The sequence below is a fragment of the Phaethon aethereus genome, assembly GCF_964289735.1.
Source record: "Phaethon aethereus genome assembly, chromosome: 18".
Classification (NCBI taxonomy): domain Eukaryota; kingdom Metazoa; phylum Chordata; class Aves; order Phaethontiformes; family Phaethontidae; genus Phaethon; species Phaethon aethereus.
Genome location: NC_138594.1, coordinates 5,567,096 through 5,585,832, shown reverse-complemented (window position 1 = coordinate 5,585,832; position 18,737 = coordinate 5,567,096). Strand labels below are relative to the sequence as shown.

The 18,737-nt window shown below is 39.1% G+C and overlaps 1 protein-coding gene across 2 annotated transcripts in view; it reads right to left on the bottom strand.

The window, feature by feature from the left end:
- Positions 1-983: 983 nt before the first annotated feature.
- The window catches only part of TNRC6C (trinucleotide repeat containing adaptor 6C), a gene marked incomplete at its 3' end in the record, with an annotated part of 86,918 nt that continues 69,164 nt past the window's right edge, over positions 984-18,737 (bottom strand). For both annotated transcript variants that reach the window (XM_082008202.1, XM_082008203.1), the window contains exons 11-22: positions 18,354-18,500; positions 17,758-17,880; positions 16,289-16,372; positions 15,750-15,981; positions 13,852-14,019; positions 12,538-12,729; positions 12,247-12,390; positions 9,292-9,408; positions 6,654-6,848; positions 5,208-5,278; positions 4,298-4,437; positions 984-1,344 (exon numbers count right to left, since the gene is read on the bottom strand). In XM_082008202.1, coding sequence (XP_081864328.1) covers positions 984-1,344; positions 4,298-4,437; positions 5,208-5,278; positions 6,654-6,848; positions 9,292-9,408; positions 12,247-12,390; positions 12,538-12,729; positions 13,852-14,019; positions 15,750-15,981; positions 16,289-16,372; positions 17,758-17,880; positions 18,354-18,500 — 1,974 coding nt within the window. The remainder of the gene's footprint in view (positions 1,345-4,297; positions 4,438-5,207; positions 5,279-6,653; positions 6,849-9,291; positions 9,409-12,246; positions 12,391-12,537; positions 12,730-13,851; positions 14,020-15,749; positions 15,982-16,288; positions 16,373-17,757; positions 17,881-18,353; positions 18,501-18,737) is intronic.

The following is an 18,737-nucleotide window of genomic DNA, read 5'->3' as shown; positions in this document are numbered from 1 at the left end:
GAATAAAAGGAAAAAAATCACACTTTTAGTTAAACCACACGTGGGCACACACACACACAAGCGCGCGCGCACACTCACACATACATCTGTTCCAACAAAAACATATAGTCTGAACTTTAAAAAAAAAATTCTTAGAGCCTGTTTTTTGTGTACTGACGCCGACCTGGAAGTGTAATAATTAGACTTAGAAAGTGTTCACATTTTGTTATTGGCCTGCTGGATTCAAGTATTTGCATGTTGATATGTTTTGTTGTTGTTGTTGTTTTTGTTGTGGTGGGTGTGGGGTTTTTTTTTTGTTTGTTTTTTTACTTTTTATATTTTTGGGATTAAAAAAATGACATGAAAAAGTAATGAAACAAGGGTAATGTGCATAGGCAGATCCATGGGAGTAGTGGACACAGAGATACCCCAGCCCTGCCCTCCCTCCCCCCCGCTCAACCTGTACAGTCAACGGTTACCGTTCAGATTCATGACTTTTCTGTACCAATGGTAAATATCACACTTCACCCTTTCTGATTACTGGGTCCGCCTCTGGTAATGTGCATAATAGTCACAGGCTCATTTTAAATAGGCTTTCATTTCCCCCTTCCCCCCCCCCCCCGCCCCGTTGATAAAATAACCCTTTCCAGCCCAAATTCTGAAAAGTGCCCTTCATGATAGACCTATTCTAAGCAGCTTTTATACTTTGTTTTTAAAATCACCATACAAACATAAAAAGACAACATAAAACAAAAAGCCATGAAAAAAATAAAACCTGTCATTAGCATGTGACACTGACCAAAAGGAGCCCATACTGTTTCATGAACAGTTCACAAGGACTTCTGCAGTTTCATATTCGATATTGGACAGAGGTACTAAAAAGGGCTGCCAGTCTGAGCTGTTAAAGCTGGATTCTTCATCAAGCCCGGGACTGGAAAGGGTTACAATTTTTATTTTTCCTTTAGTGCTGATGATTGTTATTTCCATTTTGTTTCTCTCGTCTCCTAGATGGACTCCCCACTGAGAAGATCACCCGGAAGAAGAGTATTCAAAGGTGTCGGGCTTCCGATGACTCTGCCGTCGTCGGCGCTCGGGGGTCCCCAAAGGCTGCTGGAGTACTGAGGCACCCCGCCCCACAGCAGGTCGCTGCTCCCCTTGCCCCCCAGGCAGGGAGCGTTCCAGTGGCCGGCGTCGTTGCGCACCAAGCCGTGAGAGCTGCTGGAGGAGCCCAGGCGGGTCTGGTTGGTTCCAGTGTTGGACTGCCAGCTGGAGGTGGGCGGCAGCGCCTGGCCTTGTGCTAAGAAACGGTTGACTTCTTCTTCACCAGCGAACTCGGCCAGGATGGTAGTGTTTCCCAGGACACACCTGGGGACAAAACCGAAAGGTGCAGCCACATGAAACACGGGGTGCAAAGGGCACTTCTGGGAATAGCCGAGACGGCTGTAAATCCGCGTTCCCCCAGGCTCCATGTGAGGTGAAGAGCTAGCCCACATCGGCGCACCTTTAGCAATCCCGGTCTCTCAAACAAAGACTTCTCTGTCCTAATTTCTATTTCCCTTTCTACATCCGTGGGCAAACACACAAAGCCATGTGTAGAGACCACCTCCTTTAACTAACATGCATCACAGGAGGCTGTACTCTATTTAAGTGCTATTTAAGCACAAATATCTAAGCACTTATCCACATAAAGATACAAGCCTACCAGCACTACCAGTAACAAATGATGCCCATAATGACAAATTTGTTATAATACATTTTCAAAAACTGTTCTCTTCACATTGTTCAACCCGTAATATATTCTAGTATTTAAATCCTGCAACGGATTCAATCATTTGATGTGTATTTTAAAATAATCTAATCAGGAAAAGAACTCGCTCTCCCCCTTCCCCCCCCCCCCTTTTTTTTTTTTAAATCTGCCAGATATATGAGCAGAACGTAATTCAGACACCTTGCACTTCAGGATGTCTACGATGGTAACTTTTCAGACACAGCAAAGGCTGAAATGCTGCTTCTAAGTCTGTGCTCAAGCACCTGATAACACTGCCTCCTTTCCCCACTCTTATTTTTTGCATAGATGTTGTAGCTTTTGTTACTTCTGAGCATTGGGCAGTGGGACCCTGTAGTAACTACGACACTTTGCCTTACTAAAAAGGTAAGATACAAAACATAGATCCACAGTGCATCACATAACATAGCAAAGCAAGCTCCAGACCATGAGCTATGTAATTCCTCCTCTTTTTTTAAATATTCTCATAAGACTTAGAGACTCAGAAAGATTACAGAAGCCTTCTTTTTTCAGATATAATGAGCAAGTATCCTTTCACACCTTTAAAGGCCTTATCCCATCACAATGTTTAACATTAACTCTTAAATGTACCGTTCAACTCTCCTGTTTCTAATGCTTATTCCTGCTTTTATTTCAAGATACACTTGAAACCTACTGGCGGTGTGGGGAACACATTTCCAACATCTGTCCACTGAAAGTTGATTTCTACTTCAATGCAACTCACCACTCATCCTGCGAAGTTCAAAGTTTTATCCTCCCCCCGCCCCCCGTTTCCCAAAACCTCACTTTTCTTCGATAGCATGTTTAAAATTAATTTCCTTTGTGTATGTTTGACAATAACTGCGTAACTAGTGCAATGCATGCAGAATTCTTTCAAAAAAACTAGCTTTTATTTTCTTCTAGAATTTATTTTGCAACCTAAGATCTTTTGAAGAAGAATGGCAGATGAATCCACCTGGTACTGCCTGCCTAAACCTCCAGGTTCTCTGCATTAGTGCAACTCACCATTGCGTGGCATCTAGCTCTGAACATACACATGAATGACTACGCTTTCGCTGGGATGCAATCGGGTTTGTGGCAGCTATTCCCCCTCAGCGCCTGACCGCAGCCTCTGGTTTGGAAGCCATCAACAAGCTGGGTTTGTGCAAATGCTCCTTGCTGAAAATCACATCTTAAGATTTTCTACTTTAATTCGCAAAAGTATTAATCACTGCTGCTCCCAGTTTATACAGGAAAAAAAAACGCCCACAACAGAGACGGAGAGTGTGAGTGAGCTATTCTCATATGACATCAGATGGGATCAGAGACTGTTGGCTCTGCGATGTATTTTCCAGTGTATTTTCCATGCAAACACTTATCTGTGAAACAGATAGTGGTTGCTATCTCTTGGAACTCTAACACTGTCCTGTTAGCTTCCACAAATCCCACCCTATTTTACCGTTGTCAGCCTGCCAGCGAACCAAACACATATATAGCTCAACCCTTTTCATTCAGAAAGGTCTATCCTGTCCTTGCCAGCAGTGTAACTATAGTTATGCCACAACCTATCAAAAAAACTTACCTTTAAACTCACGTGTTCATTGTGCCTTTGGCATTATTTCTTTTACCTGACACACACATCTGAACTGATGTAATTAAGATGAGTCAATTTTTCATCTCCAATTGCTCTGAATGCTGCTTCGTAATATTTAATTAAGGAATGATCAATAGTTTAAAAACCAACACGGTCATTAATATGATTATTACTACTACAATTTCTGTCAAACAGTTTATAATGGAAATGTAGTTGCAACTTTACATGTGGAGTAGCCATTGCTCCAGCATTTCCAAGTATAGGGAAGGTAATCAGGCCAGCAGTACAGCTAGTTCCAAACGATGTTTCTGCTATGGTCAGCATTTTTCATTATACTCATGCTATAGCCTGTTGATAAATAAAATTTCTTTCCAACTCTAAGCACCTAGGTATTCTTTTGAAACATCAGTCTCCATATTCTTAATCCTCCCTAATGTCACTGATTTTATCACACAAATTCTCCAGCTCTTGGGCAGTAGGCCAATTAGTCCCGCGGATTTTAAAACACCCAAAAAGCACCTTTTGTTGTCATACATTTCTTTCAATTTCTTTCATAATTCCTTTAAAAAGGGTGACCACCATAAGCACATTATTTATCATTGTTTTGTCCTTCCTGTTGCTCTCTAAAGCTCAAACCTTGTCTCATGCTCTCTCTGAACTTCCTTTGGAATTCCTATCACATCTTACAAATTCTTTGCAGCCTTATATAGGTGACAAATCCTTACTGAGCACATAATTAATGGTGAATATCTATTACCAGGTTTTGTAATGACCTCTTATTCAATAGTGTATGAGAAACTAGCCCCCAATTACTTTTTCTCTATCTTATTAGGTAATTTCAAAAATAAGATTAAACTAGCTAGTGATCAGTTGTGCATCCTAGCAAATAAATGCCCAAGAAAATAGTTTCTGAGATAAAACTGGATTCGTAACAAAGGAAAGAGAGAGCAGAAACATACATATGCAGAGACTTTTGGGCCTTGGCTGCTTCTTCCTTGGAACTGTATCGGACCACAGCATTCCCTTGCGTCAGGTTCAAGTGGAATGTTATTAGAGGGCCATGTTGCAAACACAGTGTCCGCAGTGTGGAACCATCAATCTGGTAAGAGAGAAGAGGGGGAAAAGGTTATCTGTATTTTTATGATTTTACTTTAAGTGCTTGTTAACTAAACAAGTTTTAAAAGCTAAAGGATAAGTACAGGTGAAAGGAAAAAAAAAAATTTTTTTTCCATAAGAATTTAATTATAGATTTATCACGGTCTTCTTTGAGTGAGGCATCCTGTCTTTTGAAGACTTCCCCACAGTTCAGTGCACAAAATTCCCCAATACAGGTGACAGAAATTATATTTATCATTAGAAGTCCACAGAAGTCCAGAAATAAATCAAGGGAAAAACACATTGTTCATATATGTAACTATATTTCCCCCAAGATTGATTTGGATGTCTACATTCAAGGCTTTGTGGCTTATGTTCTTCCTGGTGAATGACACTACTTGGAGAACTAGAGGATTTGACAGACTTAGGAGAAGAACAACAATGACAACAAAACCCCCACAAAACCCGAAACCACATAGGAAAAGCAGATTTTACATCTCTGTATCTGCTTTAAAACATCGTTCACCTCCAAACTTACACATACATAAACAAGGCACACTGAATGACCGAATGCAGTCTTAAAAGTTCATACTTGATTTGACAGCATTTTGAAAACTTAACAAATTCCCTGTAGAAGACAGACAGTTGTAATAAAAGCAGAATAGTTAGTTTTCCTTCAAATGAACCAAATGACCAAGGCTGATAAATGTTCTTATGATCTCTTAAATGTGACAAGTCTCTTTTCATAGCTAGTTAATGCGCAATTCTATTTACCTGGGGTGTGAGGTTTCGAAGAACCAGCCAGCTGCTTGTTCTCCCTGAGCTGTCAGTACTCCATGCAGAGCCTGCAATACAAATTCCACAAAAGAACATTATATCGTGATGTGGAGAGCATGTTACAAGAAGAAAACTTATCTGGAATCACAACAGACTAGCAAGAATTACTACTACTGAAAACAAATCCTACAGCAGTTTCCTCACATCTTTAATCATTGTCATCTTTGGAATGAAAGGTTGCTGAACGAAAACCTGCTTTTGTTATATTTAAAAGATCTGTGGATTTTTCACATTCCCACAATAACTATTAGGAAACCAGCAGATGCAGGTATGACACTGCGACAAACTGTATCTTCAGGGTACATTAGAATTAACCTGGAAGACACATTTTAAAAGCAATTCAGATGTCCAAGCTCAGATTGCTGGTTGCTATTAAAGATTTTTATAGCACTGCAGCGTTCTGCTATCTTGCCAATGATAAATTAATGTATACGACTTATTCAAAACAGGTATTTCTGCACTGACAATGTTCTGATTAAAGACACTAGGACATAACCAACAAAACCTGCTTTTCCAACTCCAGCCTCGTGTTTTACAATGAGAAACTGTACAAGCTTGATATTTATAAGCGGCATTTGAGAAACCGCAGTACTACTGTAGCCACAGGCGTGACCACACTCAGGTTCGAGAGAATCCTGGCACCAGCAGTGTCTGTGCACCAGGTGGGGTTTTGGTGAAAACAAGTACATAATAAATGGCAAGAAGAGGAAGGAACATTTAATTCCCAACTGAGTGAAAGCAGATTAATAGTCAGCTGTATAGAATAGGTGTAATACTCACTTTTCAAGCTGACAATACTTCACAAACAAGAGAGACATATTTATCTAGCCAGATCCATGGTTTCTCATATTTGTATTTAAGCAAAACAACAACATCTAAAAAAAGAGCCTGCATGAAAAAATTAAAAAACATTCCCTGAGGGCCTTGCAACGCCGTCAGGTCCTAAAATCCTTCACATCCATGCTCTGAAAATGTGTTCCATATTAAATTCCATGAGCTGATTTGCTCATCTTGAAGTCTCATAGGCAGTCATAGATCATACCACAAAACAAGAAACATGTTTAAAATATATTTATAGAAATTAAGAAAGTGGAAAAAAAAAATCCTAGCTGGAGTGAAATTATTTGGTAATTCCTACATAAAATTGCTAATATGACCACCTAAAAGATGACAGCTTTATTTTTACAACTTATCCTAACAAAAATAAACAGCCACAAGCTTCATCCCCAAAACAGACAAACTCTACTTGTATTAAACCTCAAGTTTCTGGAGCCTAATACACAGCTACAGGGTGGGGTGCCTCACTATTGTAACACAGAATAAAAGCAAACAACTATAAAAAGAAGGCGCTGTGGTGTTAGAAAACACAGAAGTCAAGAGTACCAGAGGAGTAAGAGCTGGTCCAACCCAGGGGACTGGCACCCCATGTAGACGATGGCTTGGTGTTTGTTAAGCCTGGAGGTGGTCTCGTAGGAGCAGTAGTGTTTCTGGGTACCTTCCATAGTTCATGGGATAGAGAGGCTTGTGTGTGAGAGATTGGGCCAGAGGACCACGTAGACTTGATGTCTGACAATTTACCTGCAATAGAAAACAAACAAACAATTTTACACAATACATAACATTTTAGTTAGCAACTTAAACCAAGTAGGATGGGTAATCATCAAGCTTCTGCGTTGACTGTATTTTTCCAACTTTTCAGGAGAGAAAAGGACAGCATTCTATACCATCCGGTGATACAAATCCTATATTCTTTGAACTTACTTACACTAGTATTTACTTTGTAATAGATGAATTTATTTGTTGTGTAATAAATTTACACTATTTATTTTCAGAGAATTTTGTATTTAATGACTCTCACACCTGCTACATATACAGTTCCCTTTTTAAAATCTACTATTTCACTTTCTTGTAAAAGATGATACATGAAAATAAGGCCAGAAAATTGACTTAAATATTTGAAACCTAATTTCATCAAAATTATAATGAAGTACTTCAAGAATGTCTCTCTCAAGGGTTTAGTAGAACTTAACCATTTTTTTCTTACACAATTCATTTTATCTAATGTAAAGTAACCAGTATATCCATATATTCTTCTGATATAGTAGAATTCCAAAGATCAAAGACCAATAAAACCTGTATTTCTGAATATTCATAGTGACAGATACTCTTTTTTCCACATCTTTGAGAAAAATGAAGCCTTCAGAAGATTAGACCATTATCACAACCTGTCACTCTCTGTAACTTTTTACTGTTCAATTTGTTATTTCCCTAATCAGCTTTTAAACTGTTACTACTGTTCCTGCCAAATCAGAGTTTTATAGAACAATACAAAAGAATAATAAATACAGTTTAGCATTCAGAAGGGCAGACAAAATTGATTCAAATTACGGATACCAAAACAAACCCCTTTATTCACCTTTAGACTTACACATCCCTGCCTTTCTTCCTTGTACCAACATATGTTGAGTCCAATTTCCTTGCCCTAGCACAGTCGCACCGTTACTAACATCAGCAGCACGTGTTTGACTGGAATGGGCTGAAATGGTCACACGACTGCGTCTTCTGCCACAGCACACGATATTGTCATTGTGCTGCCTTAATGCTTTAATGTTGGCTGCAGACAGTAAGGAAACACTTGGTCTGACAAAGTCCAAGATGCAAAACTCTTGTGATTTTTTAAAAAAACAGATTTGAACTGGCAGATAAAGCTTATACTGAATCAAGTGCATAAGGCAGCAATTGAGGGGTTTTTTATTAGTCCTAAAGACCAGCCACCAAATCACAGCCTCAGTTACATGCACATATTCCCCAAATTGCCTGTTTATCATTTAGCTCAATGATTTTAGACTGAATCATAACAATTCAAGTGAAAGGGCAACCACTACCCCATCTTCTTGCAAACTGTAGCAACAAAAATAATTTGACAATGATGATGAAGACATTAGCAAGGGTAAAATGGTGGGGGAAAAGGGGGAAAACCTGCATTTTAGAACTCAAAGCAGCTCAGCCTGTGATGTAGCACATGATACATGCACATTACCACTGATTAGATGTTGCTATGTCACTATTTCTCAAGGGGTTAACATAAAGATTAGATGACACTGCAAAAAAATAAAAAGCAAATAAAGCAGAAATGCATGGCAGATAAAAGAAAAGCAAGCCATTCCTTTCTCTTCCTTTCATTGGACGAGTAAAATATTTCAGACAAACCCTTTTTGTTTTGCATTCTGCAGTATGACCTGGAGGCTGCAGCTTCATTTATTCAAAGCAGTAGAGGGTTTTCATGGATTAAATAGGAAAATGCCAATACAATCCATACAACAGCCCCAACACATTTTTAGAATGGGACAAACTGGATATTTAGGTAGCCCAGTTCGCAAGCAAAATTTCCACAATTTGCAGAGAGAGGTGCTCCAGAATTTATAGCTCATTAAAAAGAATGGGGTAATTATTTAGAGCATCTACAATCTCAGTAATATAGGGCAGCATCAGGCTTCGGGTTGGCTATTAAAAGACACTTAAGAGTCCCAAACCCAACCCCTCCACAGCCATCCAGAGTACCTCCTCAAGGTACTACTAAACTTTTTCCTGAGCTGAAGAGCTCCTTTTAACAGTGAGTTTAACAGTTCCTGAGCTCACTTTTAACAGTGAGTTTATTAACAGAAATTTCATATCAGTTCTTACTGGAAGGGTCTAGAAGGGGTATTTCTGCTGAGGTCCTAGACAATAGAATATTCCTCCTCAAAGTTGCAATGGAAACAGCCATTAAAAGATCTCGATGCCAACAGAGAGAGACATCACGTGGCACCAAGTGGAATAAATACATTTTTCCTTAGCACAATTCCAGGCATACCATCCAACGCTCACCACTGAAGGGCTGCCAGGAGAGCTGCCTTCCTAGCACAGTGCTAAAAAATATGCTTGTCTATAGTAGCACTACTGTAATAACCAGGAAAGCACTTTCTAGGGCCTTTTCTCAGAATGCAGAAGGATGTGAAAGTAGAAAGGCCATTTTTCGTACCTGCAATGCTAGGTGCGGATGCAATGCTGCTGAAAGAGCTACTGTAGCCGGAGGCACTAAGCGGCCAGGCACTCGATGAAGGCAGCGTGGCATTCTGAGATGATGTTGGGGATGACCCTGCAGAACCAGCAGAGAAGCAACTAAGAAAGATGGGCATAATGATGTTTGGTGTGACATAAGCAAATCTATTATGTGCAAATACAAACCATGCAATTCCTTAATCAGCCTGGTCTCTGAAGTCTAGGAATGAAATGTTATAGAAAGCATGATAAAGTGAAGCAGAAGTCTTTAGTAGAAAAGAAAACAAAGCTGGCACAGTAGCAAATGTACTAGTGCCTATGCAGAAGATAAACTCCGCATTTCCTTTAAGATGTGTGACTCTCTCAAAAATCAGTGTTAAACTGTTTAGTCTCAAGGAACGGGCTCCATTTATAAAGGCGCTCTGCCAGCTGACGTAAGCAATGGCAACTGTAGATGAGCATAGATGTATATGATAAACTAACCTCTTACCATGGGTGATTTGTCCTAAATTACTCAAGGTAAGCACTTCTACATCCTAATGCCCACAAACATCTTTAGAATTTTGCAGACTTTCAGCAAAGCGAGGATGTATTTTAGCAATCTCTTCTCAAACTGATAACATTAAATGAAACAGCCTGAAACCATCTTGATAAATAATTTACAATCTATCTAAGCATACACACAACTTCCTTACTGGCAGCAAATGAAAGAAACTAAACGTAAAATAAAATATCTTCATTATAAAGACCAGAAGAGCTGGAAGTATTCTCTCTAGCCACCAACAAAATTAAGTGTGTATCCTAGGTGACTTATCATTCCTGACATACACAGATATACTGTGATACTGAAACATTTTAAACTGACTAATAAAAATAAGTGAGCTCTTTGGAAAAGAGCGCTGTACTGAGGTAGAAGAGGGGAAGTAAAAGGACAATCTCATCCCCCACAGCTGAATCAAAAACACAGGCTACATTTTCAACTGGAACAGCAACCAGCCAAACTTTACCTTATCCAGACTCATTGCACTCTACAGAACACACCAACACAGACATCAGTCTCAAGCAAAATAACTCTGTATCAAGGCCTTCTCTGGAAATAATCTATTCCCCAGGCAGAAGTGAGGGAATTATATCAGATTTGAAGGCCCGTATGCCCAGAGAGATGAAACCGTTCTCGATTGCACATGGCTAAGACTTTCAGCTTGTAGTAGCTGACCCTGCAAAGCTTCATTAGCAAACAGAGCAAAACAAGAATCAACCCAAAAGCTTAGGCTTTGTCTGTTCCTAAGCGTACAGTGCAAGGACGGTATAGTAACCCTCCACATGGGCTGCAGCTCCGTTAGTACAATCCGTGCACTTCAAGCTGTAGTATTCAAAGACAGCCTCTTCCTGGCAGCATGTCATGAAAGCCCCAATCTCATATGGAGGGGTACTGACAGTAACAGATCACTTTATCTAGGAGCAAACGACTAGGTTATATGAGCATGAAGAACCAGGTTTAGCAGCTACATTTTTAAACTAAAATAATATTACTAACAAGCTAAAAAGGAAAGGGAGCATACATGGACCTCAACAGTCACTGCTTTTCAGAAGGTTTTGGCTCTTGAGGGCCTGTTTACTTCTGCAAAGATCATCTATAATGACCCTCTCTGAGTAGCGTAATTATTTCTTCATTCCACAGAAAGATTATATACCAACAGAGCTACTGTATACTGTCCTTCTATAAAGAAGGAAGGCCTCTAGTAGGTAACATCTAACTTACAGGTATAGCTCTGTAGAGGTAGGCTTTTGGCCAACAGGGAGTATTTCTTGGGTGCACCGTATCCGGACTGTGACTGAATTATGTCTTTTTATTTTGCTTTTTATAACATCAAACCATCCAGGTTGCCTGCCCCTTGCAGTACATTTGGGTCATTAAAAGTTAATTCAACATTACTCCTGCACACAAATACTTCATGTTTCAGCTTAAATAAAGATTGCTTTCTGGTAAAAGACAACTAAAATCATTCAAGGCAATGAAAATCCCTGCCTCCTTTCTCTCATGTTTCACACCCTTTCACCTGAGTTAACAAGCCCAGAGCTGGAAACCTGTTTCCAGGACAGTTCTGATTTACAATCCACACAGCTATCAACGATGTAACTACTAGAACAAAATCCACATTTTTAACCCAAACAGGTCCCGATTATACTACTCCTGTGCATATTAGAGTGCTCTGAGTGCAGATAACTTGCCTGTTTCATCACACTGATCACAATTAAATCAGGCCACCTTTCCCTTGATCCACACTTTCAGTACATCTACTTAACAAGTAGCATAGTCCCAATGGTTTATTGTTTTAGCGAACACCCTTTTAATTCTGGAGTAAACACTGCCAGGACAAAAGGAATAGAAACGGCGCTGGGAAATACTAGTTTACTAGACAATTCCTTTTTTTTTTTTTTTTCCCTTTCTTTGATGGTTTGGGGGATAAAACAGCTCTAATTTATTTTGCTGACTGGTCTTGTAACACAGCTACAAGTGATCAGTGTGACAGAAGCCCGCTGCCTCAACAACTGTGGAACTTTTGTATTGTGTCTTCTGAGTATTTCACAAAGTACACGTAAGAGGTTGGTCAGTATGGAGAGTGAAAGAGTGTTCAAAACAAAGTGTTACATGTTACTAAAACTTCCAGTGACCACAGAAGTTTATATTAAAACTCATAGCATTTTCCAATATAAAAATATTTAAATTCCATGGAAAACCATAAACCTCTTAGATCCATATTTAAATCAAGTATTTCTGCATTTTCAGTGAAAGTTCAGAGCTGAAGTATTATAAGATTAGGATTGCATGCAAAAATATACTACATCCATAACATAGAAGTTTGTTGGTTTGGGGTTTTTTTTGAAAGAAAAAGAAAGTATAAACAGATGTGAAAGTAATTTGTGTGTTTACCTCCACTCTTGAGAAGATAGCGATTAACATCCTGTATCGTGGTGTTTATGGTAGGCCCAGTCGGAACACTTCCAGGAGTAACATCGGGGTCATTTTCAGGATCAATATTCTGCAGTCCTTTCCATGGCACTCCTGGATGAAACTCTGTTTCAAAGATAATAAAAAGAAGAGTATATAAAGTCATAATTCTCCAAAGCTCCTGTATATCAGAAGGCACAAGGACTCAATAAATAAAACCAACAATACGCTTTAAGGACATCAGTTTAACACGAATGCTTTGTGTTTTGTTACCTGGTGGCCAGTTTATGCTGGAGCCATTGGAAATTTTATCACTATCGGTTTTGGCACGTGACCAGCTGTGAGGAACAGCTACAGGTGGACTGGCGGGCGATTCACTGTTTTGAATCAGATCATACCGGCCATAAGAGTCATCAATGGAGGACTTTCCCGGAGGACCAATACTTAAACCTCCAGGTATAGCACCTGTAATGAATGAAATGGAAAGGCTTTGTTTAGGAGTGGGACTAATTTTGGGTATGGAATTTCATCAGTCCCTATCCTTCGTTATTATTTTCTTTTTTTCTTTCTGTATTTCAAAGAGAAAAAAGAAATTTAAAATATAAAGACAGCAAGCAAGGCTTAACAGCCTCTGAAGCCTTACTAGGAATTACAGCTGTGAGATACACCGCTGGTACAATCGAGACACTCAAGTTAAAAAAATTCGGATGACTTTACTGCCAAAAAGAGACTAAGTAATTCAAATCATTACACTGATGGTAAATAGGAATTTGCTGAGACAGCATACTAAGAAATATCACTGTAGGCAAGCCCCCTTCTCATCCTTCTCTTGGTATTCATTCTTGATGGGATGGATGATTTGAAATGGCCATTCTCACATTGCTACAAACTATCAAATAACAATTTGGCATAAGCTGTGCAGCTACTTGCAGAATAAAAAACTACTGCAAAAGAAATAATTCATGCTGCTCGTAATAAAATCCAGGGTACGATAAATTTAACAGAGCACCATGTTCTAACAGAATAAACCTGGTACAGGAAATAAAGGAATAAACGACTCAGGATACTGGAGGCGTTAGGGATAAAGGTGTTCAAACAGATTAGCAATCACCTCTGGAAAAATACGAAGTTTGTGCTCCTAACTCCCAGGGTGGGCAATTAAGTAATCCCTCATGCCTTTGTACAGGATTGGCTGTGAGAAGTTGAGGATATTGGAAAAATTGTGGGAGAAAGCCAATGTAACTTTTTTTGGATTGAAGGTGTGCAGAACTGGAGTAAGGGGAAGCTTGTGGGCCTTGTTTTGCCCACACCAGTGGCTTGTGTTTTACGTCAACTCCATGTTCTGAGCAACAAGATTCAGCAAATGAAAAAACACATTGCATGCAGGAAATGGTAGCTGCGAGAACTTCAGTGCTCTGCTGAATGTGACTGCAGAAATCATCTTAAAAATATCACAGTCTCAAAGGGCGCTCTGTACCAACCTTTTATGAGCACTTACCAAAAATAGTAACATGAGAAAAAATTACAATCGCAATATGACTCAAGTCTCAATGAGCCAGACTGACACAGAGATTAAATGCGACATACCGTGCTTGCTGGAGTTCTGGTCAAGCGAAGAAGCAGCACTAGACAGATTATCCATTGAGTTGGGGTGTGTCCACTGAGGAAGGCGAGATTGGGACTGAGAAGTGTCCTTCACTGACAAACCACCAGTAATGTCCATGTTATTTACATTCATGTTCGGGTTCAGTCCAGCTAAGGGGAAACAAGTCATTAGATATCCAAAATATACTGAAGGATTAAAAGATGTGTTTAAAAATCCAGCTAAAGAAATTAATAAATATTGTTTTCCAGACATCTGCACGTACATGTAATAATTTACTATGCGTATTTTCAATCTGCTGTCAAGAACTTTTGCTTTTATGGGAACACCAATAGAACTCCCATGAATTCGAAAAATGTTAAAACTTTGCTAAAAGGAAAAAAAAAACCCAAACCAAAACAAACCCCAAAAGATGTAGGGATAGTATGTTAAAGTTGTCAGTATTTCTTCACTTGTCTCAGAAAAGGTGTTCTGGAGGAATGCACTGGATTGCTACGTTTAAACCAGTGAAGAATTTGCAGCATTCCACTGCCAAGCCAAAATATGTCTCACCAGTACACCCCCATGCTGTCTGACATTTTATTTTGCTAAGAGCACTTCAAAAATCCCGAACAAGACAAAAGGTCATACAAACAGCTGCTATACATCAGAGCAGGTATTGTATTCTTTGGGCACGTATTTTGTAGACACAGAACAAAATCACTCAGACTATATTTAGGGAATAATTTTGACATGCTTCTGTGACACGAATTTGGGTCCTTTTTGATATATAATCCTGAATGTTTGCAGATCACAGGAAGCTGAGATACGATAAGAACCTCTCAGACTTAGGCCTTTAATTCACAAATTCTTTTGCCTTCTGATGCTCCCTGCTATTAACAATTCTCACCATAGCAGTCAGAATTACCTTCTTAACTGCTGCACAGTAGATAAAGCTTGGCAATTCTATTGTACACAGCATAAAGAGAGTCACAAAGAGATTAAATTAATCCCTCTATGTCATAAATGAAGTCTATAGCATACATCAAACAATCACACTTGAAAGGTTGTTCTGTTCACCCTGGCTCAAGGCCGAATCGATTATTTTGACATCAATCATACTTGACAGATCTATGTCTAACCTACCACAAAATGACCAGTGAGGAAGATTTCAGAAACTTCCCAGATAATTTATTCCAGTACTCTACTTTGCTTAAAGCAAATAAGTGATCCTTAATGTTTAACTAGATGACCTTTTATGCAACAGAAGTTTATTACCTCTTGCATTAGCCATGTGCAAGAGAACTTCTCTGTAGCTACCTTTTACATTTTTGAAGATTCCTGCGTGTTTCTCAAGTCTTCTCCTCAGACTAAAATGAGCATGGGATTTCATTTTTTCCCTAGCAGCCATGTTTTTGACACGTCTAATCATCTGCACAGCACTCTTTCTGCGTTCCTTCAAACTGATCTGTATCTTTCTTGCAACACATTGACCAAAACTGATGCCTTACCAGTGCTGATTAGCGTGGAAAGATGACTTTGCATTACTTCCCGATGATATTCCTGTTTCATCTGTATAACATTTGTGTATTTTACAACATGACGCTGTTATTTTATATTTAGTTCATAAATAGCAATGTACATAGATAGTTAATTAAGCAAATCTTCTGTTCTGGTAGTTGTAGGCAGAGCACAGGTGAGCAAATACAGCCCACCTGAACAGCTACCGGACAGGCATTGCAGTACCACGATTTTGGTTTGGCATTTCAACACTATTTAATAAACACAGCTCTTGTATTTCTGTATTTGTTATACTGTGGAGAAAAATATTTAGATGCTGAATTAACAGAATATACTCCCTCTGTCTTTTTCATATGGACCTGCTTTAACGAAGGACACCTACCAAGAGGGTAAGGAGCAAAGGTGTTCGGTGAAGACTGTTGCTCTTTGGTCTGCAGGTCAGGTAGGCCGGGCGCCTGGGGATGGGGTGAAAAGCTATCCATGGCTGATTTGCCTGCAGAGGGGTGCAAAGATAGATGCGGAGGGGGAGGCTGCTGCTTCATAAGCAGGGCCTGGGCCAGCTGGCGCTGGTGCTGCTGGATCTGCTGCTGCATGTTATTGATTGTACGTGCAACCTGGCAAGGAAAAGAATCAATGAATTCTCTGTTGGACAAAAAGACACCAGATTTCTTTCTCTACAGTGAAATAACACAATAGATCTCTTTAGAAATAAAAATTGACTTTATTAAGGGTTGAAAAGCTTTCCTCCAATAACTGAATGCTGCGAAATAGCTTTACTACTCTTTCCAATACTCAAGCCATGTGCTGTATTACTGTTTCTAAGGATGCTTTAGCTGCTTTGGTCTAATGTAGTACAATCTCTTTAATAAAGCTACTGAAACCAAACACTAACGGAGAGATTGAACTGGCAGGCAAACCTACTTGCTGCTCCTGTTGTCTCATGGGTCCGGAAACATTACGCTGAGCCTGTAACATCTGCTGCTGGATTTGTAAACGTTGGTACGCCTGCAAGACAGAAATGAGAGGTCAGAGGTCCTAACATATGCGATACGCCGAACAAGCTTGCATGAACTGCTCTGGTACATTATAAAAAGGAAAAGACAGAAACACTGGAGTTTTCTGAAAAGAGTCGATGAGGTAAAAATAACAATCTTGTTACAAATATATTTTATAATAAATTTTATAATGCATTTAAGTCTAGTGTTCATTTTTGGGTTTTTTGTTGTTTTTTTTTTTAAACCAAACACATCAATAAAAAACCTGATGAGTGAGTTTGGGAGCAATAGGTGGTCATTAAAGATAGGAACCTTTTTTTTTCCCCCCTGAAAAAACTGTAACACAAAGCAAAAATTAAGATAGAAGTTTATAATATTATACAAATAGGATAAATACCAGTAGTTATTTTTGGTTTGGCAAGTTTGAGCTCTGACAGCACTTTGTTTTTAATCACTTGTGCTGGTTTATTCCAGAACACTTCCACAATTTAAATGTGTTTAACTGGGCACTAAATTGTTTTTTTCAAGGTGTTTCTCTGAAACACATGAATTTAAAATCTACAGGCAATCTATACGGATATTTTTCAAGTAGCTGGGTACTGTTCTACTATTACCATGGCATGAGATCAATGCTGTGCTCCTCAAAACTAGGAAACATAACCAGAAATGAGAAATAGTATCAAACACTGTTACTGATGTAAGAGTTTGACGAGTACATCGAGATCGGCAACTAAGCTAGTTTGCCATCCTCAATTTTATGTTTAATCCTAGCAAATACTGACTTACTGTTAGCAGTATCTCTTTTAAAAATACTCTTAAAATCCAATTAAATATTTTCATACACACATAAATATATAAGTAAAATTTCCAGATATAGCAAAAGTATATAACTTTTCAAAAACAAGTAGCTCTTATCACATGACGTGTTTAATATCTATTCCATTAATTACAGGAAATTTACCCTACACTTCATTATTTAGTGAGGCAACTGAAGGAAGTTCTCCAGGTAATTCAGGTGACCAGCACTGCCAAGATTTCTCTCTTATTACTGTTGTGACACAAAGTTCCCAGCTGGTCAATCAGTTGCATACGCTGGCATGGAATACACTGGTTAGTGCTGCTTGAGAATATACTGTATTACTCATACCACTACAAAGACTTTTCAGTTCTGCTGATCAGCTGTAAAGGATAATTATTGCAGAAATGACTATTTATAAAGCCTGAGGCAAAAACCATTATTTTGTTTCTTTGAAAAGAAACTCTACCAGAAAATCAGGATCTGATTGTTTTAAAGATCTGTCACATCATTTAAAAATTTAGTTAGCCATTCTCTTAATTTTATCTTCATGTCTTCAATTCTGATTTATAGCTTATTTGCCATGTCTTTTAACTTACCAGCTGCAGCTGATAGAGCTGGTTCAACATCGTCATATGCTGAGGATTATTAATTGGCGAGGTTAACTGTGCAGGGCTGAGACCAATGTTTTTTGCTGCAAACTGCAAAAGCTGTGCTTGAACCTAAGAAAGAGCAGTGTATTAAACATCGTACATTTACTTTTAACACTGGCAACTGTGTAAGCCAGTGTTAATAAGAGTCACAAGAAATCAGCTGAAAATATTACTATTATCAGAAGTAGTACCATGAACTATCAAAAAATTAACAAGAGTCTCTAATACAAATCTTAATAACCATCCTCAAATGTCCATTTATAGAAAAAGAGCTTAGGACAAACTCTTAAGCTCTTCGGAAACACTACATTTCGCAAAAAGGAGCAAGAGAACGTGCCCACACAGATAACGTACAGCGTATACACACGAGAACCCCTTACCCGTGTAACATGCTTACTGGCTAGTAAAGAAATCAACACAGACGGAGCCAGGCAACAGTAGCTGCAAAGCCTCAGGAGCATGACAGAATGCATATGGTGAGGACAGTGAATATGGAAGAGATCCAGGGAAAGGAAAAACTCAAGAATGGAAGGTTGTCTAACCTGAGGGGATAGAAACTGAGGCACTTGAGCACGAAGACTAGGCTGGGATGAATTAAGAGGTTGCACTGGCGGTTGCTGTGGCTGTTGCATGGTCCTGGCTTGTGCTGCTCCGCTATTGCCAAACATACCCAGATTGCCACTCGGTATCTAGAGCAGAACAAGAAAGACATTGGCATTTAAAGACATCACTCAACATATAACCTGAACGTTACTTATCTCTGCAGTCTTTAGCCTCAGTGATTACAACAGGCATGGATAAAGAAACTAATACATACAGACTCTATTGACAATCAGGTTTAGAATCAGGCATGGCAAAGATCGCCACGCACCCAACATCCCAAACCTCCACAACTTTGTACAGATGCCTGAACAAAAGGTAGCTGA